Raw genomic sequence first — 24,660 nt, 5'->3', positions numbered from 1 at the left:
GCGCACTAGTGTGTGACATAATGTGTACAAGGGGTACTACTATGTAACATAATTTGAATTGGGAGTACTATTGTGTGGTCCTGCCCCAATCCCACAAGATCATGCCCCTTTTTTGCACATGCACCTTCCCTATTTCAAATATGGGGGGATGGGGGGTGCCAGTCCCTTACTTTGCCAGGGGCGCTCGGTCCCCTAGATACACCTCTGAGTATGGTAAGCCATAAAAGTATGGGGTTAACCCAATACTGTGGTTTTTACGTGGCCCCTTCCAAACATGGATGTGCGCTAAAAACACTGAGTTTCCATATTTATTGTTGTCTGTAATTGTGCTTCATTATCTGCGACCCAAATGTGTTTACTTTATGTGCTTAGCATGTATTACTGCTTTTACAGTAAAGAACCCCTGTTCGGAGTTAGTTGGTATTATTTAGTAAATACAGGAAAGTGTTCATAAGCAATTCAACTGAGAAACTTGCTTTTTTTATTCCACTCGTTATATACCTATAATTTAACTTAGCCGAATGCTAATTAGCCATTAATACAACGCAGCTCCCTAATTCGGAGGACAAACCTGGTGTTTGATACTGAAAAAAATACAAAGAGAAAAGACACTATGATGAAATATTAATAGAACTTCCCAAGTGCGTTCGCTGCACTCCCCCGCCTACGTGGCTACGCGCGCACTATTGTGGCTCACAGCATACTAAAAAGGACCTCATCTTTATACAGTATATACCCAGACGTACAGCAGATGGGTCCACGTTTATCTTAACCTTTAATAGGAGTAACTGGGACTGGCCAGTCGGACTTAATCCCCTGCTGTAATTACTTAATCCCCTGCTGTATTGTTCTCTGTATTGTTTTGCAGCTGAGAACAATAGATGAAGGGTTTATGTTAATAAATCATGTTGTGCCTAGGCGCAGAAAACTAGTCGAGATAACTGTGGACCCATCTGTATTTCTATTTTCAAAGCTTGGGAGTTCTAGTTACTGCCTAGTCTATAGAAAGTTTGTCCTGTTTATTGCTGTTTTACTCTATATCATTCCTGTATTACTGTATGTTTCTGAAATAGTCCTAAATGTGAACTTACATGTTCTTCTTGACAACTTGTTTATTTAAGGTATGAAGCAAAGGTTGAAGCCTGCACTCTATTGGGTTGTGCTGTTAGTGAATGGGCGACAGTTCATACATTGGAGGCGGCCCCAGAGTCACAGCCCGCGCCTCTAATAGACGTACAGACAAATAACCGGGCGCCGTTACTGGCTTGGAATGGTCCCCAGGAACCGAACGGGAAAATCATGAGCTATGAAATTTATCGCAGGAGATTAAATGACGCAATGGATCCAGTTTCCAACGAGTTAGTCTTCAACGGGTCATCAAAAACATTTCAGGATGTCACTTTGCTGCCGTACACGGAGTACGAGTATCAGGTATGAACAAAACCTTAACTAATGAAATCATAATTTATGTTATTTATCTTTTAATCACACTTGCATGTAATACATTCTCAAAGCAAAATCCAGCTAAATTCCTCTAGTTTATATTCTATCATGTTTACAATCCTCATTTTGTATGAAATTATTATGGACTATTATGTTCCCTGAATGTTATGGTCTCTGCAGACTCAATATTGGGAGAGTCTTGTGTGTGGTAAATGATTTTCCTAATTAAAGTCATTATGCCAATTACAACAGTATACCTTTTTGAAATTACAATAGTTCTAACACTCGAACTGATTTCAGCCTGAAATAGCCTGCTTAAAATGCAGAAACATACTGCTGCTGCCATTTCACAGATGAGACTGACAATCCTTAGCAACCTTTGCAATAATGGAAACAATCAGTGCAGTCCCCATTTCATTTCTATGGAATGTTGCAAAGGAATGCCAATCCTTAACATCCTATCTGGCAGGAACAATGGGGATAATTCCAAATTGATCGCAGCAGGATTTTTTTTAGCAGTTGGGCAAAACCATGTGCAGTGCAGGGGAGGCAGATATAACATGTGCAGAAACAGTTAGATTTGGGTGGGTTATTTTGTTTCTGTGCAGGGTAAATACTGGCTGCTTTATTTTTACACTGCAAATTAGATTGCAGATTGAACACACCCCACCCAAATCTAACTCTCTCTGCACATGTTAAATCTGCCTCCCCTGCAGTGCACATGGTTTTGCCCAACTGCTAAAAAAAATCCTGCTGCGATCAACTTGGAATTACCCCCAATAATGTGTTTCTGATTCTTAAGCAGAGTGTTTCTGATTCTTAAGCAGACAATTTCAGGAAATCGTGTTACTTCAAGTATCAGAAGTCATTCGGTAGCTTAGAAGACCTAGCAAATTCACTTTACTTAGACAACGTTTTTGGAGTGTGAAGGTATTAAAAGTGTATAAGAGTGTGTGTATATGGGGCTTATTTCAAGGTTGATCGCAAAAGCAAAATCTTCCTCTAATGGGCAAAACCATGTGCACTGCAGGGGGAGCAGATGTAATATGTGCAGAGACAGATTTGGGTGGGGTGTGTGTAAACTAAAATCTAAATTGCATTGCAGAAATAAAGCAGCCAGTATTTACCCTGCACAGAAACAAAATAACCCACCCAAATCTAACTCTCTCTACACATGTTATATCTGCCCCCCCCCCCCTCCCGCCCCTCCTGCAGTGCAGCTTGGTTTTGCCCATTAGAGGAAGATTTTGCTTTTGCAATCAACCTTGAATTAGGCCCATGATTCACAGTGTGTTGTGCCACATTACTCTGTCTCAGACACATTTGTTCCATCTTTATTTACAACACAGTTGTATTATGATTGCCGCTGTCTCTCGTATTCTTGTTGGATATAACGCCCTGCCTCTGTAACTCTTCCGGCTAGTGTTGTGAGAAGCACCTGCATTTCGGTTCATAATACAACTTGCATAATACAACTGTTAGGTAAGCAACAATAAATGCAGATCAGGGGAACACATCTTTGATCTATGGGACAATCACCAGGATCTTCTAGCAGTGTGCCGCCCCAGAAAAATTGTCCAATATGAAATACAAAGAGCAACTAGTGACTGATATGCAATACAGAGAGCATCTAATACCTGACAACTGTACAGAGAGCATCTAGTGCCTGACATGCAATACAGAGAACATCTAGTGACTGATATACAATACAGAGAGCATTGAGTGACTGACATGCATTACAGAGAGCATCTAGTGCCTGACATGCAATACAGAGAACATCTAGTGACAGATATACAACACAGAGAGCATCGAGTGACTGACATGCAATACAGAGAACATCGAGTGACTGACATGCAATACAGAGAACATCTAGTGACTGATATACAATACAGACAGCATCCAGTGACTGACATGCAATACAGAGAACATCTAGTGACTGATATAAAACACAGAGAGCATCTAGTGACTGACATGCAACACAGAGAGCATCGAGTGACTGACATGCAATACAGAGAGCATCTAGTGACTGACATGCAACACAGAGAGCATTGAGTGACTGACATGCAATACAGAGAGCATCTAGTGACTGATATGCAATACAGAAAGCATCTAATATCTGACAACTGTACAGAGAGCATCTAGTGCCTGACATGCAACACAGAGAACATCTAGTGACTGATATGCAATACAGAAAGCATCTAATATCTGACAACTGTACAGAGAGCATCTAGTGACTGATATGCAATACAGAGAACATCTAGTGACTGATATACAATACAGAGAGCATCTATTATGTGATATACAGTACAGAGAGCATCTAGGGCCTGACGTGCAATACAGAGAACATCTAGTGACTGATATACAATACAGAGAGCATCGAGTGACTGACATGCAATACAGAGAACATTGAGTGACTGACATGCAATACAGAGAACATCTAGTGACTGATATACAACACAGAGAGCATCTAGTGACTGACATGCAACACAGAGAGCATCGAGTGACTGACATGCAATACAGAGAGCATCTAGTGACTGACATGCAACACAGAGAGCATTGAGTGACTGACATGCAACACAGAGAGCATCGAGTGACTGACATGCAATACAGAGAGCATCTAGTGACTGACATGCAACACAGAGAGCATTGAGTGACTGACATGCAACACAGAGAGCATCGAGTCACTGGCATGCAACACAGAGAGCATCCAGTGACTGACATGAAACACAGAGAGCATCGAGTGACTGACATGCAAACCAGAGAGCATCCAGTGACTGACATGCAATACAGAGAGCATCGAGTGACTGACATGCAATACAGAGAGCATCAAGTGACTGACATGCAATACAGAGAACATTGAGTGACTGACATGCAATACAGAGAGCATCGAGTGACTGACATGCAATACAGAGAGCATCTAGTGACTGACATGCAACACAGAGAGCATCTAGTGACTGACATGCAATACAGAGAGCATCGAGTGACTGACATGCAATACAGAGAGCATTGAGTGACTGACATGCAATACAGAGAGCATCGAGTGACTGACATGTTATACAGAGAGCATCTAGTGACTGACATGCAACACAGAGAGCATCGAGTGACTGACATGCAATACAGAGAGTATTGAGTGACTGACATGCAACACAGAGAGCATCTAGTGACCTATATACAATACAATGGACATCTAATGAAATTTTGGAAAGCAAAAAACTGGATGGATTCTTTATCACAGGTTTCTATGAGGGCTGCTTCAGTGACAAATTTTTCAAGCTTCACATTCAAGACCTTGACCTCGGTAGCAAACACCATCTACAGACTGCATTAACCATTGTAGCTTATAGGCTACACTCTGCAGCATACTGTATACCAGGAGAGGGATTAATAGGATTCCTCCCTGGCAGTGGTCACTTGTACGTAGTGCAGTCACTAGACCTTGTATGCACAGTAGTAGAAGATGGGAAATGATCGCATTAGAGATAACCTCACTTCTAAACAGACCTCTGATGGAATGGTTGTGTTGATGGGTTAGTATCGCGTAACTGGCGGCCGGGATCCCGGCCGCAGAATGCCGGAGGGAGGGGGTGAGCGCAACAAAGCCTCTTGTGGGCTCGCTGCGCTCACCACGCTACAGGCTCGGTGGTGAGCTGAGCTCGCCACAGGTTCTATTCCCGCTGTATGTGTGTCCTGGACAGCCACGAGTGGGAATAGTGCCTGCTAGTCGGCTTGCTGACTGTCGGGATTTCGAGCGAATGGGATGTAAGGGTCGGTATTGGGAATGGTGGTCTCCTGACCGCCGGTCACATAACTACTTCCCATTTTGATGAGTATTCTTCCCTAGCTATAACCTCCTCTAGTGCCAAAACCCAACCCTCCCCCTCACTGCTGCCAAGTCTAATATGCAGAGCCATATCACTGCCAAGTCTAATATACAGAGCCATATCACTGCCAAGTCTAATATGCAGAGCCATATCACTGCCAAGTCTAATATAAAGAGCCATATCACTGCCAAGTCTAACATGCAGAGCCATATCTGCTGCCAAGTCTAATATGCAGAGCCATATCACTGCCAAGTCTAATATGCAGAGCCATATCACTGCCAAGTCTAACATGCAGAGCCATATCACTGCCAAGTCTAACATGCAGAGCCATAACACTGACAAGTCTAACATGCACAGCCACATCTGCTGCCAAGTCTAATATGCAGAGCCATATCACTGCCAAGTCTAACATGCACAGCCACATCTGCTGCCAAGTCTAATATGCAGAGCCATAACACTGCCAAGTCTAACATGCACAGCCACATCTGCTGCCAAGTCTAATATGCAGAGCCATATCACTGCCAAGTCTAACATGCAGAGCCATAACACTGCCAAGTCTAATATGCAGAGCCATATCACTGCCAAGTCTAATATGCAGAGCCATATCACTGCCAAGTCTAATATGCAGAGCCATATCACTGCCAATTCTAATATGCAGAGCCATATCACTGCCAAGTCTAACATGCACAGCCACATCTGCTGCCAAGTCTAATATGCAGAGCCATATCACTGCCAAGTCTAATATGCAGAGCCATATCACTGCCAAGTCTAATATGCAGAGCCATATCACTGCCAAGTCTAATATGCAGAGCCATATCACTGCCAAGTCTAATATGCAGAGCCATATCACTGCCAAGTCTAACATGCACAGCCACATCTGCTGCCAAGTCTAATATGCAGAGCCATATCACTGCCAAGTCTAATATGCAGAGCCATATCACTGCCAAGTCTAATATGCAGAGCCATATCACTGCCAAGTCTAACATGCACAGCCATATCACTGCCAAGTCTAACATGCACAGCCACATCTGCTGCCAAGTCTAATATGCAGAGCCATATCACTGCCAAGTCTAATATGCAGAGCCATATCACTGCCAAGTCTAATATGCAGAGCCATATCACTGCCAAGTCTAATATGCAGAGCCATATCACTGCCAAGTCTAACATGCACAGCCACATCTGCTGCCAAGTCTAATATGCAGAGCCATATCACTGCCAAGTCTAACATGCACAGCCACATCTGCTGCCAAGTCTAATATGCAGAGCCATAACACTGCCAAGTCTAACATGCACAGCCACATCTGCTGCCAAGTCTAATATGCAGAGCCATAACACTGACAAGTCTAACATGCACAGCCACACCTGCCAAGTCTAATATGCAGAGCCATATCACTGCCAAGTCTAATATGCAGAGCCACATCTGCTGCCAAGTCTAATATGCAGAGCCATAACACTGCCAAGTCTAACATGCACAGCCACATCTGCTGCCAAGTCTAATATGCAGAGCCATAACACTGCCAAGTCTAACATGCACAGCCACATCTGCTGCCAAGTCTAATATGCAGAGCCATATCACTGCCAAGTCTAACATGCACAGCCACATCTGCTGCCAAGTCTAATATGCAGAGCCATAACACTGCCAAGTCTAACATGCACAGCCACATCTGCTGCCAAGTCTAATATGCAGAGCCATAACACTGACAAGTCTAATATGCACAGCCACATCTGCTGCCAAGTCTAATATGCAGAGCCATAACACTGACAAGTCTAACATGCACAGCCACATCTGCCAAGTCTAATATGCAGAGCCATATCACTGCCAAGTCTAATATGCAGAGCCACATCTTCTGCCAAGTCCAAGACTAATATGCAGAGCCATATGTGCTGCCAAGTCTGATATGCAGAGCCATATCACTGCCAAGTCTAATATGCACAGCCACATCTGCTGCCAAGTCTAATATGCAGAGCCACATCTTCTGCCAAGTCCAAGACTAATATGCAGAGCCATATGTGCTGCCAAGTCTAATATGCAGAGCCACATCTGCTGCCAAGTCCAAGTCTAATATACAGAGCCATATCTCTGCCAAGTCTAATATGCAAAGCCATATGTGCTGCCAAGTCTAATATGCAGAGCCATATGTGCTGCCAAGTCCAAGACTAATATGCAGAGCCACATCTGCTGCCAAGTCTAATATGCAGAGCCATATCACTGCCAAGTCTAATATGCAGAGCCACATCTGCTGCCAAGTCTTATATGCAGAGCCACATCTGCTGCCAAGTCTAATATACAGAGCCACATCTGCTGCCAAGTCCAATATACAGAGTCGTATCACTGCCAAGTCTAATATGCAGAGCCACATCTGCTGCCAAGTCTAATATGCAGAGCCACATCTTCTGCCAAGTACAAGACTAATATGCAGAGCCATATGTGCTGCCAAGTCTAATATGCAGAGCCACATCTGCCAAGTCCAAGTCTAATATGCAGAGCCACATCTGCTGCCAAGTCTAATATGCAGAGCCATATCTCTGCCAAGTCTAATATGCAAAGCCATATGTGCTGCCAAGTCTAATATGCAGAGCCATATCTGCTGCCAAGTCCAAGACTAATATGCAGAGCCACATCTGCTGCCAAGTCTAATATGCAGAGCCATATCACTGCCAACTCTAATATGCAGAGCCATATGTGCTGCCAAGTCTAATATGCAGAGCCACATCTGCTGCCAAGTCTAATATGCAGAGCCATATCACTGCCAAGTCTAATATGCAGAGCCATATCACTGCCAAGTCTAACATGCAGAGCCATATCACTGCCAAGTCTAACATGCAGAGCCATAACACTGACAAGTCTAACATGCACAGCCACATCTGCTGCCAAGTCTAATATGCAGAGCCATATCACTGCCAAGTCTAACATGCACAGCCACATCTGCTGCCAAGTCTAATATGCAGAGCCATAACACTGCCAAGTCTAACATGCACAGCCACATCTGCTGCCAAGTCTAATATGCAGAGCCATATCACTGCCAAGTCTAACATGCAGAGCCATAACACTGCCAAGTCTAATATGCAGAGCCATATCACTGCCAAGTCTAATATGCAGAGCCATATCACTGCCAATTCTAATATGCAGAGCCATATCACTGCCAAGTCTAACATGCACAGCCACATCTGCTGCCAAGTCTAATATGCAGAGCCATATCACTGCCAAGTCTAATATGCAGAGCCATATCACTGCCAAGTCTAATATGCAGAGCCATATCACTGCCAAGTCTAATATGCAGAGCCATATCACTGCCAAGTCTAATATGCAGAGCCATATCACTGCCAAGTCTAACATGCACAGCCACATCTGCTGCCAAGTCTAATATGCAGAGCCATATCACTGCCAAGTCTAATATGCAGAGCCATATCACTGCCAAGTCTAATATGCAGAGCCATATCACTGCCAAGTCTAACATGCACAGCCATATCACTGCCAAGTCTAACATGCACAGCCACATCTGCTGCCAAGTCTAATATGCAGAGCCATATCACTGCCAAGTCTAATATGCAGAGCCATATCACTGCCAAGTCTAATATGCAGAGCCATATCACTGCCAAGTCTAACATGCACAGCCACATCTGCTGCCAAGTCTAATATGCAGAGCCATATCACTGCCAAGTCTAACATGCACAGCCACATCTGCTGCCAAGTCTAATATGCAGAGCCATAACACTGCCAAGTCTAACATGCACAGCCACATCTGCTGCCAAGTCTAATATGCAGAGCCATAACACTGACAAGTCTAACATGCACAGCCACACCTGCCAAGTCTAATATGCAGAGCCATATCACTGCCAAGTCTAATATGCAGAGCCACATCTGCTGCCAAGTCTAATATGCAGAGCCATAACACTGCCAAGTCTAACATGCACAGCCACATCTGCTGCCAAGTCTAATATGCAGAGCCATAACACTGCCAAGTCTAACATGCACAGCCACATCTGCTGCCAAGTCTAATATGCAGAGCCATATCACTGCCAAGTCTAACATGCACAGCCACATCTGCTGCCAAGTCTAATATGCAGAGCCATAGCACTGCCAAGTCTAACATGCACAGCCACATCTGCTGCCAAGTCTAATATGCAGAGCCATAACACTGACAAGTCTAATATGCACAGCCACATCTGCTGCCAAGTCTAATATGCAGAGCCATAACACTGACAAGTCTAACATGCACAGCCACATCTGCCAAGTCTAATATGCAGAGCCATATCACTGCCAAGTCTAATATGCAGAGCCACATCTTCTGCCAAGTCCAAGACTAATATGCAGAGCCATATGTGCTGCCAAGTCTGATATGCAGAGCCATATCACTGCCAAGTCTAATATGCACAGCCACATCTGCTGCCAAGTCTAATATGCAGAGCCACATCTTCTGCCAAGTCCAAGACTAATATGCAGAGCCATATGTGCTGCCAAGTCTAATATGCAGAGCCACATCTGCTGCCAAGTCCAAGTCTAATATACAGAGCCATATCTCTGCCAAGTCTAATATGCAAAGCCATATGTGCTGCCAAGTCTAATATGCAGAGCCATATGTGCTGCCAAGTCCAAGACTAATATGCAGAGCCACATCTGCTGCCAAGTCTAATATGCAGAGCCATATCACTGCCAAGTCTAATATGCAGAGCCACATCTGCTGCCAAGTCTTATATGCAGAGCCACATCTGCTGCCAAGTCTAATATACAGAGCCACATCTGCTGCCAAGTCCAATATACAGAGCCGTATCACTGCCAAGTCTAATATGCAGAGCCACATCTGCTGCCAAGTCTAATATGCAGAGCCACATCTTCTGCCAAGTACAAGACTAATATGCAGAGCCATATGTGCTGCCAAGTCTAATATGCAGAGCCACATCTGCTGCCAAGTCCAAGTCTAATATGCAGAGCCACATCTGCTGCCAAGTCTAATATGCAGAGCCATATCTCTGCCAAGTCTAATATGCAAAGCCATATGTGCTGCCAAGTCTAATATGCAGAGCCATATCTGCTGCCAAGTCCAAGACTAATATGCAGAGCCACATCTGCTGCCAAGTCTAATATGCAGAGCCATATCACTGCCTGGTCTAATATGCAGAGCCATATGTGCTGCCAAGTCTAATATGCAGAGCCACATCTGCTGCCAAGTCTAATATGCAGAGCCATATCACTGCCAAGTCTAATATGCAGAGCCATATCACTGCCTGGTCTAATATGCAGAGCCATATCACTGCCAAGTCTAACATGCACAGCCACATCTGCTGCTAAGTCTAATATGCAGAGCCACATCTGCTGCCAAGTCCAAGACTAATATGCAGAGCCATATGTGCTGCCAAGTCTAATATGCAGAGTCACATCTGCTGCCAAGTCCAAGTCTAATATGCAGAGCCATATCACTGCCAAGTCTAATATGCAGAGCCATATGTGCTGCCAAGTCTAATATGCAGAGCCACATCTGCCAAGTCTAATATGCAGAGCCACATCTGCTGCCAAGACTAATATGCAGAGCCTCATCTGCTGCCAAGTCTAATATGCAGAGCCACATCTGCTGCCAAGTCTATATCTAATATGCTGAGCCACATCTGCTGCCAAGTCTAATATGCAGAGCCACATCTGCTGCCAAGTCCATGTCTAATATGCAGAGCCACATCTGCTGCCAAGTCCAAGTCTAATATGCAGAGCCATATCACTGCCAAGTCTAATATGCAGAGCCACATCTGCTGCCAAGTCCAAGACTAATATGCAGAGCCACATCTGCTGCCAAGTCTAATATGCAGAGCCACATCTGCTGCCAAGTCCAAGACTAATATGCAAAGCCACATCTTCTGCCAAGTCCAAGACTAATATGCAGAGCCATATGTGCTGCCAAGTCTAATATGCAGAGCCATATCACTGCCAAGTCTAATATGCACAGCCACATCTGCTGCCAAGTCTAAAATGCAGAGCCACATCTTCTGCCAAGTCCAAGACTAATATGCAGAGCCATATGTGCTGCCAAGTCTAATATGCAGAGCCATATCTCTGCCAAGTCTAATATGCAAAGCCATATGTGCTGCCAAGTCTAATATGCAGAGCCATATCTGCTGCCAAGTCCAAGACTAATATGCAGAGCCACATCTGCTGCCAAGTCTAATATGCAGAGCCATGTCACTGCCAAGTCTAATATGCAGAGCCACATCTTCTGCCAAGTCCAAGACTAATATGCAGAGCCATATGTGCTGCCATGTCTGATATGCAGAGCCATATCACTGCCAAGTCTAATATGCACAGCCACATATGCTGCCAAGTCTAATATGCAGAGCCACATCTTCTGCCAAGTCCAAGACTAATATGCAGAGCCACATCTGCTGCCAAGTCTAATATGCAGAGCCATATCTCTGCCAAGTCTAATATGCAAAGCCATATGTGCTGCCAAGTCTAATATGCAGAGCCATATCTGCTGCCAAGTCCAAGACTAATATGCAGAGCCACATCTGCTGCCAAGTCTAATATGCAGAGCCATATCACTGCCAAGTCTAATATGCAGAGCCATATGTGCTGCCAAGTCTAATATGCAGAGCCACATCTGCTGCCAAGTCTAATATGCAGAGCCATATCACTGCCAAGTCTAATATGCAGAGCCATATCACTGCCTGGTCTAATATGCAGAGCCATATCACTGCCAAGTCTAACATGCACAGCCACATCTGCTGCTAAGTCTAATATGCAGAGCCACATCTACTGCCAAGTCCAAGACTAATATGCAGAGCCATATGTGCTGCCAAGTCTAATATGCAGAGTCACATCTGCTGCCAAGTCCAAGTCTAATATGCAGAGCCATATCACTGCCAAGTCTAATATGCAGAGCCATATGTGCTGCCAAGTCTAATATGCAGAGCCACATCTGCCAAGTCTAATATGCAGAGCCACATCTGCTGCCAAGACTAATATGCAGAGCCTCATCTGCTGCCAAGTCTAATATGCAGAGCCACATCTGCTGCCAAGTCTATATCTAATATGCTGAGCCACATCTGCTGCCAAGTCTAATATGCAGAGCCACATCTGCTGCCAAGTCCATGTCTAATATGCAGAGCCACATCTGCTGCCAAGTCCAAGTCTAATATGCAGAGCCATATCACTGCCAAGTCTAATATGCAGAGCCACATCTGCTGCCAAGTCCAAGACTAATATGCAGAGCCACATCTGCTGCCAAGTCTAATATGCAGATCCACATCTGCTGCCAAGTACAAGACTAATATGCAGAGCCACATCTTCTGCCAAGTCCAAGACTAATATGCAGAGCCATATGTGCTGCCAAGTCTAATATGCAGAGCCATATCACTGCCAAGTCTAATATGCACAGCCACATCTGCTGCCAAATCTAAAATGCAGAGCCACATCTTCTGCCAAGTCCAAGACTAATATGCAGAGCCATATGTGCTGCCAAGTCTAATATGCAGAGCCACATCTGCTGCCAAGTCCAAGTCTAATATGCAGAGCCATATCTCTGCCAAGTCTAATATGCAAAGCCATATGTGCTGCCAAGTCTAATATGCAGAGCCATATCTGCTGCCAAGTCCAAGACTAATATGCAGAGCCACATCTGCTGCCAAGTCTAATATGCAGAGCCATATCACTGCCAAGTCTAATATGCAGAGCCACATCTTCTGCCAAGTCCAAGACTAATATGCAGAGCCATATGTGCTGCCAAGTCTGATAGGCAGAGCCATATCACTGCCAAGTCTAATATGCACAGCCACATCTGCTGCCAAGTCTAATATGCAGAGCCACATCTTCTGCCAAGTCCAAGACTAATATGCAGAGCCATATGTGCTGCCAAGTCTAATATGCAGAGCCACATCTGCTGCCAAGTCCAAGTCTAATATGCAGAGCCATATCTCTGCCAAGTCTAATATGCAAAGCCATATGTGCTGCCAAGTCTAATATGCAGAGCCATATCTGCTGCCAAGTCCAAAACTAATATGCAGAGCCACATCTGCTGCCAAGTCTAATATGCAGAGCCATATCACTGCCAAGTCTAATATGCAGAGCCACATCTGCTGCCAAGTCTAATATGCAGAGCCACATCTGCTGCCAAGTCTAATATGCAGAGCCACATCTGCTGCCAAGTCCAATATACAGAGCCGTATCACTGCCAAGTCTAATATGCAGAGCCACATCTGCTGCCAAGTCTAATATGCAGAGCCACATCTTCTGCCAAGTACAAGACTAATATGCAGAGCCATATGTGCTGCCAAGTCTAATATGCAGAGCCACATCTGCTGCCAAGTCCAAGTCTAATATGCAGAGCCACATCTGCTGCCAAGTCCAAGTCTAATATGCAGAGCCATATCTCTGCCAAGTCTAATATGCAAAGCCATATGTGCTGCCAAGTCTAATATGCAGAGCCATATCTGCTGCCAAGTCCAAGACTAATATGCAGAGCCACATCTGCCAAGTCTAATATGCAGAGCCATATCACTGCCAAGTCTAATATGCAGAGCCACATCTGCCAAGTCCAAGACTAATATGCAGAGCCATATGTGCTGCCAAGTCTGATAGGCAGAGCCATATCACTGCCAAGTCTAATATGCACAGCCACATCTGCTGCCAAGTCTAATATGCAGAGCCACATCTTCTGCCAAGTCCAAGACTAATATGCAGAGCCATATGTGCTGCCAAGTCTAATATGCAGAGCCACATCTGCTGCCAAGTCCAAGTCTAATATGCAGAGCCATATCTCTGCCAAGTCTAATATGCAAAGCCATATGTGCTGCCAAGTCTAATATGCAGAGCCATATCTGCTGCCAAGTCCAAGACTAATATGCAGAGCCACATCTGCTGCCAAGTCTAATATGCAGAGCCATATCACTGCCAAGTCTAATATGCAGAGCCACATCTGCTGCCAAGTCTAATATGCAGAGCCACATCTGCTGCCAAGTCTAATATGCAGAGCCACATCTGCTGCCAAGTCCAATATACAGAGCCGTATCACTGCCAAGTCTAATATGCAGAGCCACATCTGCTGCCAAGTCTAATATGCAGAGCCACATCTTCTGCCAAGTACAAGACTAATATGCAGAGCCATATGTGCTGCCAAGTCTAATATGCAGAGCCACATCTGCTGCCAAGTCCAAGTCTAATATGCAGAGCCACATCTGCTGCCAAGTCCAAGTCTAATATGCAGAGCCATATCTCTGCCAAGTCTAATATGCAAAGCCATATGTGCTGCCAAGTCTAATATGCAGAGCCATATCTGCTGCCAAGTCCAAGACTAATATGCAGAGCCACATCTGCTGCCAAGTCTAATATGCAGAGCCATATCACTGCCAAGTCTAATATGCAGAGCCACATCTGCTGCCAAGTCTAATATGCAGAGCCACATCTGCTGCCAAGTCTAATATGCAGAGCCATATCACTGCCAAGTCTAATATGCAGAGCCATATCACTGCCAGGTCTAATATGCAGAGCCATATCACTGCCAAGTCTAACATGCACAGCCACATCTGCTGCTAAGTCTAATATGCAGAGCCACATCTGCTGCCAAGTCCAAGACTAATATGCAGAGCCATATGTGCTGCCAAGTCTAATATGCAGAGTCACATCTGCTGCCAAGTCCAAGTCTAATATGCAGAGCCATATCACTGCCAAGTCTAATATGCAGAGCCATATGTGCTGCCAAGTCTAATATGCAGAGCCACATCTGCCAAGTCTAATATGCAGAGCCACATCTGCTGCCAAGACTAATATGCAGAGCCTCATCTGCTGCCAAGTCTAATATGCAGAGCCACATCTGCTGCCAAGTCTATATCTAATATGCTGAGCCACATCTGCTGCCAAGTCTAATATGCAGAGCCACATCTGCTGCCAAGTCCATGTCTAATATGCAGAGCCACATCTGCTGCCAAGTCCAAGTCTAATATGCAGAGCCATATCACTGCCAAGTCTAATATGCAGAGCCTTATGTGCTGCCAAGTCTAATATGCAGAGCCACATCTGCTGCCAAGTCTAATCTGCAGAGCCATATCACTGCCAAGTCTAATATGTAGAGCCATATCACTGCCAGGTCTAATATGCAGAGCCATATTACTGCCAAGTCTAACATGCACAGCCACATCTGCTGCTAAGTCTAATATGCAGAGCCACATCTGCTGCCAAGTCCAAGACTAATATGCAGAGCCATATGTGCTGCCAAGTCTAATATGCAAAGTCACATCTGCTGCCAAGTCCAAGTCTAATATGCAGAGCCATATCACTGCCAAGTCTAATATGCAGAGCCATATGTGCTGCCAAGTCTAATATGCAGAGCCACATCTCCCAACTCTAATATGCAGAGCCACATCTGCTGCCAAGTCCATGTCTAATATGCTGAGCCACATCTGCTGCCAAGTCTAATATGCAGAGCCACATCTGCTGCCAAGTCTAATATTCAGAGCCATATGTGCGGCCAAGTCTAATATGCAGAGCCACATCTGCTGCCATGTCTAATATGCAGAACCACATCTGCTGCCAAGTCTAATATACAGAGCCGTATCACTGCCAAGTCTAATATGCAGAGCCCCACCTGCTGCCAAGTCTAATATGCAGAGCCATATCACTGCCAAGTCTAATATGCACAGCCACATCTGCTGCCAAGTCTAAAATGCAGAGCCACATCTTCTGCCAAGTCCAAGACTAATATGCAGAGCCATATGTGCTGCCAAGTCTAATATGCAGAGCCATATCTCTGCCAAGTCTAATATGCAAAGCCATATGTGCTGCCAAGGTCCAAGTCTAATATGCAGAGCCACATCTGCTGCCAAGTCCAAGTCTAATATGCAGAGCCATATATCTGCCAAGTCTAATATGCAAAGCCATATGTGCTGCCAAGTCTAATATGCAGAGCCATATCTGCTGCCAAGTCCAAGACTAATATGCAGAGCCACATCTGCTGCCAAGTCTAATATGCAGAACCATATCACTGCCAAGTCTAATATGCAGAGCCACATCTGCTGCCAAGTCTAATATGCAGAGCCACATCTGCCAAGTCTAATATGCAGAGCCATATCACTGCCAAGTCTAATATGCAGAGCCATATCACTGCCAGGTCTAATATGCAGAGCCATATCACTGCCAAGTCTAACATGCACAGCCACATCTGCTGCTAAGTCTAATATGCAGAGCCACATCTGCTGCCAAGTCCAAGACTAATATGCAGAGCCATATGTGCTGCCAAGTCTAATATGCAGAGTCACATCTGCTGCCAAGTCCAAGTCTAATATGCAGAGCCATATCACTGCCAAGTCTAATATGCAGAGCCATATGTGCTGCCAAGTCTAATATGCAGAGCCACATCTGCCAAGTCTAATATGCAGAGCCACATCTGCTGCCAAGACTAATATGCAGAGCCTCATCTGCTGCCAAGTCTAATATGCAGAGCCACATCTGCTGCCAAGTCTATATCTAATATGCTGAGCCACATCTGCTGCCAAGTCTAATATGCAGAGCCACATCTGCTGCCAAGTCCATGTCTGATATGCAGAGCCACATCTGCTGCCAAGTCCATGTCTAATATGCAGAGCCACATCTGCTGCCAAGTCTAATATGCAGAGCCATATCACTGCCAAGTCTAATATGCAGAGCCTTATGTGCTGCCAAGTCTTATATGCAGAGCCACATCTGCTGCCAAGTCTAATATGCAGAGCCATATCACTGCCAAGTCTAATATGTAGAGCCATATCACTGCCAGGTCTAATATGCAGAGCCATATCACTGCCAAGTCTAACATGCACAGCCACATCTGCTGCTAAGTCTAATATGCAGAGCCACATCTGCTGCCAAGTCCAAGACTAATATGCAGAGCCATATGTGCTGCCAAGTCTAATATGCAAAGTCACATCTGCTGCCAAGTCCAAGTCTAATATGCAGAGCCATATCACTGCCAAGTCTAATATGCATAGCCATATGTGCTGCCAAGTCTAATATGCAGAGCCACATCTGCCAAGTCTAATATGCAGAGCCACATCTGCTGCCAAGTCCATGTCTAATATGCTGAGCCACATCTGCTGCAAAGTCTAATATGCAGAGCCACATCTGCTGCCAAGTCTAATATTCAGAGCCATATGTGCGGACAAGTCTAATATGCAGAGCCACATCTGCTGCCATGTCTAATATGCAGAACCACATCTGCTGCCAAGTCTAATATACAGAGCCGTATCACTGCCAAGTCTAATATGCAGAGCCCCACCTGCTGCCAAGTCTAATATGCAGAGCCATATCACTGCCAAGTCTAATATGCAGAGCCACATCTGCTGCCAACTCTAACATGCAGAGCCACATCTGCTGCCAAGTCTAATATACAGAGCCATATCAATGTCAAGTCTAATCTGCAGATCCATATGTGCTGCCAAGTCTTATATGCAGAGCCATATCACTGCCAAGTCTAATATGCAGAGCCATATGTGCTGCCTTACTAATATGCAGAGCCACATCTGCTGCCAAGTCCAAGTCTAATATGCAGAGCCACATCTGCTGCCAAGTCCATGTCTAATATGCAGAGCCACATCTGCTGCCAAGTCCATGTCTAATATGCAGAGCCACATCTGCTGCCAAGTCCAAGTCTAATATGCAGAGCCATATCACTGCCAAGTCTAATATGCAGAGCCTTATGTGCTGCCAAGTCTTATATGCAGAGCCACATCTGCTGCCAAGTCTAATATGCAGAGCCATATCACTGCCAAGTCTAATATGTAGAGCCATATCACTGCCAGGTCTAATATGCAGAGCCATATCACTGCCAAGTCTAACATGCACAGCCACATCTGCTGCTAAGTCTAATATGCAGAGCCACATCTGCTGCCAAGTCCAAGACTAATATGCAGAGCCATATGTGCTGCCAAGTCTAATATGCAAAGTCACATCTGCTGCCAAGTCCAAGTCTAATATGCAGAGCCATATCACTGCCAAGTCTAATATGCATAGCCATATGTGCTGCCAAGTCTAATATGCAGAGCCACATCTGCCAAGTCTAATATGCAGAGCCACATCTGCTGCCAAGTCCATGTCTAATATGCTGAGCCACATCTGCTGCAAAGTCTAATATGCAGAGCCACATCTGCTGCCAAGTCTAATATTCAGAGCCATATGTGCGGACAAGTCTAATATGCAGAGCCACATCTGCTGCCATGTCTAATATGCAGAACCACATCTGCTGCCAAGTCTAATATACAGAGTCGTATCACTGCCAAGTCTAATATGCAGAGCCCCACCTGCTGCCAAGTCTAATATGCAGAGCCATATCACTGCCAAGTCTAATATGCAGAGCCACATCTGCTGCCAAATCTAACATGCAGAGCCACATCTGCTGCCAAGTCTAATATACAGAGCCATATCAATGTCAAGTCTAATCTGCAGATCCATATGTGCTGCCAAGTCTTATATGCAGAGCCATATCACTGCCAAGTCTAATATGCAGAGCCATATGTGCTGCCTTACTAATATGCAGAGCCACATCTGCTGCCAAGTCCAAGATTAATATGCAGAGCCACATCTGCTGCCAAGTCTAATATGCAGAGCCATATCACTGCCAAGTCTAATATGCAGAGCCATATCACTGCCAAGTCTAATATGCAGAGCCATATCACTGCCAAGTCTAATATGCAGAGCCATATCACTGCCAAGTCTAACATGCAGAGCCATAACACTGCCAAGTCTAATATGCAGAGCCATATCACTGCCAAGTCTAATATGCAGAGCCATATCACTGCCAAGTCTAATATGCAGAGCCATATCACTGCCAAGTCTAACATGCACAACCACATCTGCTGCCAAGTCTAATATGCAGAGCCATATCTTCTGCCAAGTCCAAGACTAATATGCAGAGCCATATGTGCTGCCAAGTCTAATATGCAGAGCCACATCTGCTGCCAAGTCCATGTCTAATATGCAGAGCCATATCACTGCCAAGTCTAATATGCAGAGCCATATGTGATGCCAAGTCTAATATGCAGAGCCACATCTGCTGCCAAGTCCAAGACTAATATGCAGAGCCACATCTGCTGCCAAGTCTAATATGCAGAGCCACATCTGCTGCCAAGTCCATGTCTAATATGCAGAGCCACATCTGCTGCCAAGTCTAATATGCAGAGCCACATCTGCTGCCAAGTCTAATATGCAGTGCCATATGTGCTGCCAAGTCTAATATGCAGAGCCACATCTGCTGCCAAGTCTAATATGCAGTGCCACATGTGCCGCCAAGTCTAATATGCAGAGCCATATCAATGTCAAGTCTAATATGCAGAGCCGTATGTGCTGCCAAGTCTAATATGCAGAGCCACATCTGCTGCCAAGTCTAATATGCAGAGCCACATCTGCTGCCAAGTCCATGTCTAATATGCAGAGCCATATCACTGCCAAGTCTAATATGCAGAGCCATATGTGATGCCAAGTCTAATATGCAGAGCCACATCTGCTGCCAAGTCCAAGACTAATAGGCAGAGCCACATCTGCTGCCAAGTCTAATATGCAGAGCCACATCTGCTGCCAAGTCCATGTCTAATATGCAGAGCCACATCTGCTGCCAAGTCTAATATGCAGAGCCACATCTGCTGCCAAGTCTAATATGCAGTGCCATATGTGCTGCCAAGTCTAATATGCAGAGCCATATGTGCTGCCAAGTCTAACATGCAGAGCCACATATGCTGCCAAGTCTAATATGCAGAGCCATATCAATGTCAAGTCTAATATGCAGAGCCGTATGTGCTGCCAAGTCTAATATGCAGAGCCATATCACTGTCAAGTCTAATATGCAGAGCCATATGTTCTGCCAAGTCTAATATGCAGAGCCATATCACTGCTAAGCCTAATATGCAGAGCCACATGTGCTGCCAAGTCTAATATGCAGAGCCGTATGTGCAGGACCATACTGTATTTGGTGTAATATGCTGAAAGTAATTTGTCCCAAATCAAAGTCACTGAAGAAAGTAAGTGGCCATTAGTGCAGTTATTAAGGGCAGTCAGCGTTATGCAGATTCAGTATTTTCTCCATCTGTGTAGAGAACATGAAGATAAATAACCTTAAGGATAAAATAAAGAATCATTTGTAGAAAAATGTAGACACTTATAATTTTGCACAGAGCAACAGAACTCCTACAGCAGATTCAGCCATTGACGACTCCAAGCGCCCCCTGTATGAAGCAGGTCTGGAACGCCGCTGCCGCCGCGGACCACAGGGCAGCTACTTACTCACCGTGGCGGAATTGATATGATTTCCCTGATTGTGTATTTTTATTTATGAGGCATAATTTATGAGCAGTGAAAAGCAAAGTAAGATGAGTGATGAGTGGCCGGGCGAGCGGAATTAATCACCGGCCGCTCAGGAATTGCTGATTTTGATCGAATCTATTGAATCAGCTGTTGCCCTTAGCTATTAAAGATATTGGAAAGACCTTTTAATATCTCCTTATCACTCTCCTGGGAAGAGCAGAACTGTTTCATTACACGCCCATAGGAAACAGATTATTAAATGACTTGCCTGTAGTGTTTTGTTTTTCCTATTATTAATGACTTTTATAGGGTGTTTGTGCTCCCTATTTACTAGCAACGTCTTTTACAGTGATAAATTCTTCATCATGATAAATAGGAATTCTAGAAATGCTTGTTTAGGATACCAGTAATTGCTGCCTTTTGATTATCTGCTCTATAACTAGATATTAATTACTTTTTCACAAACTGTATAGAGGGGAATAGATGTATCTGTTGGGGTTGGGGCTTTATATGGGATCCTGACTGTCCAGGGGAAATCTTTAGCACGTGACCCGCTATCACCTCACCCTTACGGGTGTGAGCTCTTTAGGTGAAATTCGCTTTTGTAGGTACAGTCACAATTGTGGATTCGACCTTTTCTCAGATAACAAATCTTTGTTGAGAGTATAACTAACTGATCATTTTGAAACATACCCCGATGAAGTCCCGTGGGGACGAAACGCGTCGGTTTGTTCTCGGATTAATTGTGTAATTACCTGTACCTACAAAAGCGGATTTCACCTAAAGAGCTCACACCCGTCAGGTATAACCTCTGTTTTTATACCAGGAATACATTTTCAGGTATCTAAAGTGATATTAGTTTTCTAATTGTTTTATTTTATTATGTAACATTGAGCGACCATTAGCAAAAGGTATACCATTAATCAATAATTCTGTAATAATACATTAGCGCATCTGTGGTATCTGTATATATATATATATATATATATATATATACTGTATATATAGTACTATTTTCCTGGACAAATAGGATTTGGAACTATAGGTCTTCGGGTTTGAGCTATTACAAAAAGCTGTAGAGTTCCTGCGGACACATACAGTACCACTATATATATGTATATATATATATATATATATATATATATATATAATATATATATATATAAAATACTGAAAGTACAGTGCCACATGCGGTGGTGAAAAAACTAAGAATAATGGTCAGATTTTTGACATTCAGATACACTCCCTATTAGAGGGCGTCAGCCAATCCCTAGAGTTTTTTAGCAATGGCAAGTTGCTAAGGGTTTTTTTTGGGGATATGTAAGTAAGTACTAGGGATTCGGAGACCGATGGTGTTTCTTACGGAAAATACTTTGAAGACACCCTTACTAGTTTAAAACATATAAATATATAGACTAGAGAGAGGTTTCTATGAAGATTTAAAAAATTAACAAATTTATTTAACATGTATTCCAACAGTTTAGACAATAAATATATTATGAGGGTAAAAAGTCGTATACAGTATGTCACTACAGTATATATAAGCAGTTCTCACTTAAAAAAGGAGGAATTAGCTTAAAAGATTATTACGTAAAAAAAATGAAAAAGTGCATATAAATGGTATGTTAAAAGGTATTGGTAAAAAGTATAATACATGAATAATATATGTACGATCAGGGATCATAAAATTGATAAAGCTAAATATTTATCTTATATAATACCCTTTATGAGGTCTAAGAACACTGTACGCTATCTACGTATGAAGTACCGTAAGGGTATGCACGTTGCGTAACAATCGCTTAGCCGTAGTCGAGACGCTCAAGCGTCACGTTCGCTCACGGCCAAGAGATCACAGACAGGCACGCTATTGGCTGCCGACTACCGTAATGATTCGCTATATCGATGCGAACGCTCGGGACCACGAGGAGATCACCAGCGGCGCAGAACGCTCACAATGTTAAACCTTTATATCTAAACCATAAACACTGTAATATGCTGTAAAACCTTTGTGTAGAGATAGGGTGTAGATGCAACCTAGTGTAACCTTATTAACTCAAATGCTGTTCGAGCGTCACCGACGCTCCGAGAATACTAAACACTATAAGAAATACACAGATACCTGGGCTTAGGGTCCAACGCCTAATATATATATATTATGAATGATATACTTGCAAAAGAATTAATACAAATACAAATCATACACTACAATATAACATAGACTACCTAACCAGATAACTACACAGGAAATATAATACAATTACTATTTGAGGGAAAATAAGAGAGAAAGAGGAGAAGAGAGAGAGAGAGAGATTGGCCCACAATAACAAGAAGATCAATATAGTTGCGGAGAAAACTTACGCACAAAGGAAACGATCGCATGCGCCTCTGGACATCCAGCTCCCGATTTTCAGCAATGATAACCGTTGAAGAGTGAGAGCTGGATGTGATCGGCCTGTCTATTTATGCCCCACACACAATGCAATTCAATGGTCCCTACAATCTCATTGTTCATTGGACACAGGAATTCCCCTTCGCATTATAACAAAAGGTCATAGGTTGATTCATACAGGTGGGCTGTGACTATTTCCAACAGCTCAGGTGGGAGGGAAACTGGGTTTCCCGCCGCATGGATAAGTAAGTGCAAATACAGTAAATGTTCATAAACTTCTTATGTCCATAACTATTCGCACGAGCGATTAATCTGCTTCAAACCAACACCGGAATATTGCTAATTAAATACTCTTCCGATGGGTACTAAACACCACTGTATTACTCCTGTCTGACCCTTCGTATCAAACAAAGAGGGACTTCTCTGTTCACGAACATTCTATATTAACCAAACTTTCAGAATCTATCAAAGGGACCATGATCTACAAAATACATTATATAGTGAAAATATGTAACGATTGAGTCTCACGCTACGATCACATAAACTCTACCGTAAATACGCATACCGTGCGCCTGCGGGTGCCCGCGACTGTGAGTATGCGCACGTACGGGAGAGCGTACGCATGCGCAGCACGGACCTGTGTGAGGTGCAAATATGGTAGTGTGCATAGAGATATTTTTCTGACTTTGACAGTCCACCCTTTGGCAGTCAACAATAACTGCCACCTTCTAAAACATTTCAAAAAGAGAAAAATATATGTCAGGGGTTAATACATTTACATGGTTGGGTAGGGGAGGAGAGGAGAAGGTAGGAAAAGGGTATGACCTAGTGAGATAGCAGAAGCATGTATGTATGAATCCGTGCTTGGGGGTCATGTATCATCGTGCCGTACGTGTTTTAAATCAAGCTTCGAGGTATTGCGAAGTATACATTTGAATTCCTTCTTATCCCGTGGTACGGGTCTGTGGATGGGCTGTCAAACTTTACCGAGCTCTTTTCGGCTTTGGTTGTAACAAAATGGGGGAGCACATTTTAGTTGATGATACATGAATGGGGGAGATATGTGATTGCTGATATCTGTGCCTGTATTCCCTATCGACTATGTGTGTCATTACCTGAGGGTTGTAGAAATGAAGAAAAGACATAATTACGGTAAATGCGGTGGTATTCTATGTCAGGTAAATGTACATTCGTCGATTGAGGTCTTGTTTGGTGTCTGTTGAATGCAGTCTTCTTTGTGCTTTTGCCCATAAGGTGCGAGCAAAAGCTGTCAATGTCCATAGATTTACAAAAGTGTTGGGCTAGCGTAATTTTAAAATTTCTAGGGAAACTGGGGATCCATGGCATAGTTCATCAAAAATCTGTGTATCAGGTTGTGAAAACTTCTTCTTTAATCCATCTGTTGTCTGTATATCGGCTCATCAAAATTCCTCGTCCAAGTGGGTCTTTTTACCTTGGAGAAAACGGAAAAACAGGTGAAAGAAACGGACCGTAGAAATCGCATTTTCATCACATCATTGTTTCTACCGTTGGGTCATAAATCAAATCCATTGGAATTACAGTTTCCTCACTTCTTAAACTCATTACCCTAGTACGACGATTGCACTTCATTAAAGCCCGACCGCATCTAAATATCAAGCCAATCGTTATGATAACACCTAAGATACATAGGAGAAACTTCCCAACATCCATTATGACTCCTTGAGCCCAGTCTCCTAAACCAGAGAACCAATTTCGCGGGTTCAACCATGACACCCAACCAG

At 43.9% G+C, this 24,660-nt stretch overlaps 1 protein-coding gene across 1 annotated transcript in view; it reads left to right on the top strand.

Annotated features, from left to right (window-relative positions):
• The window catches only part of USH2A (usherin), a 1,656,840-nt gene that overhangs the window by 1,519,531 nt on the left and 112,649 nt on the right, over positions 1-24,660 (top strand). Inside the window, exon 66 of the mRNA XM_063919430.1 lies at positions 1,122-1,431. Within this exon, the coding sequence (XP_063775500.1) occupies positions 1,122-1,431 (310 nt within the window). The remainder of the gene's footprint in view (positions 1-1,121; positions 1,432-24,660) is intronic.

This window comes from Pseudophryne corroboree, chromosome 4 (genome assembly GCF_028390025.1).
Source record: "Pseudophryne corroboree isolate aPseCor3 chromosome 4, aPseCor3.hap2, whole genome shotgun sequence".
Classification (NCBI taxonomy): Eukaryota; Metazoa; Chordata; class Amphibia; order Anura; family Myobatrachidae; genus Pseudophryne; species Pseudophryne corroboree.
The sequence above is the reverse complement of the archived record's forward strand: the minus strand, read 5'-3'. Positions and strand labels throughout refer to the sequence as shown.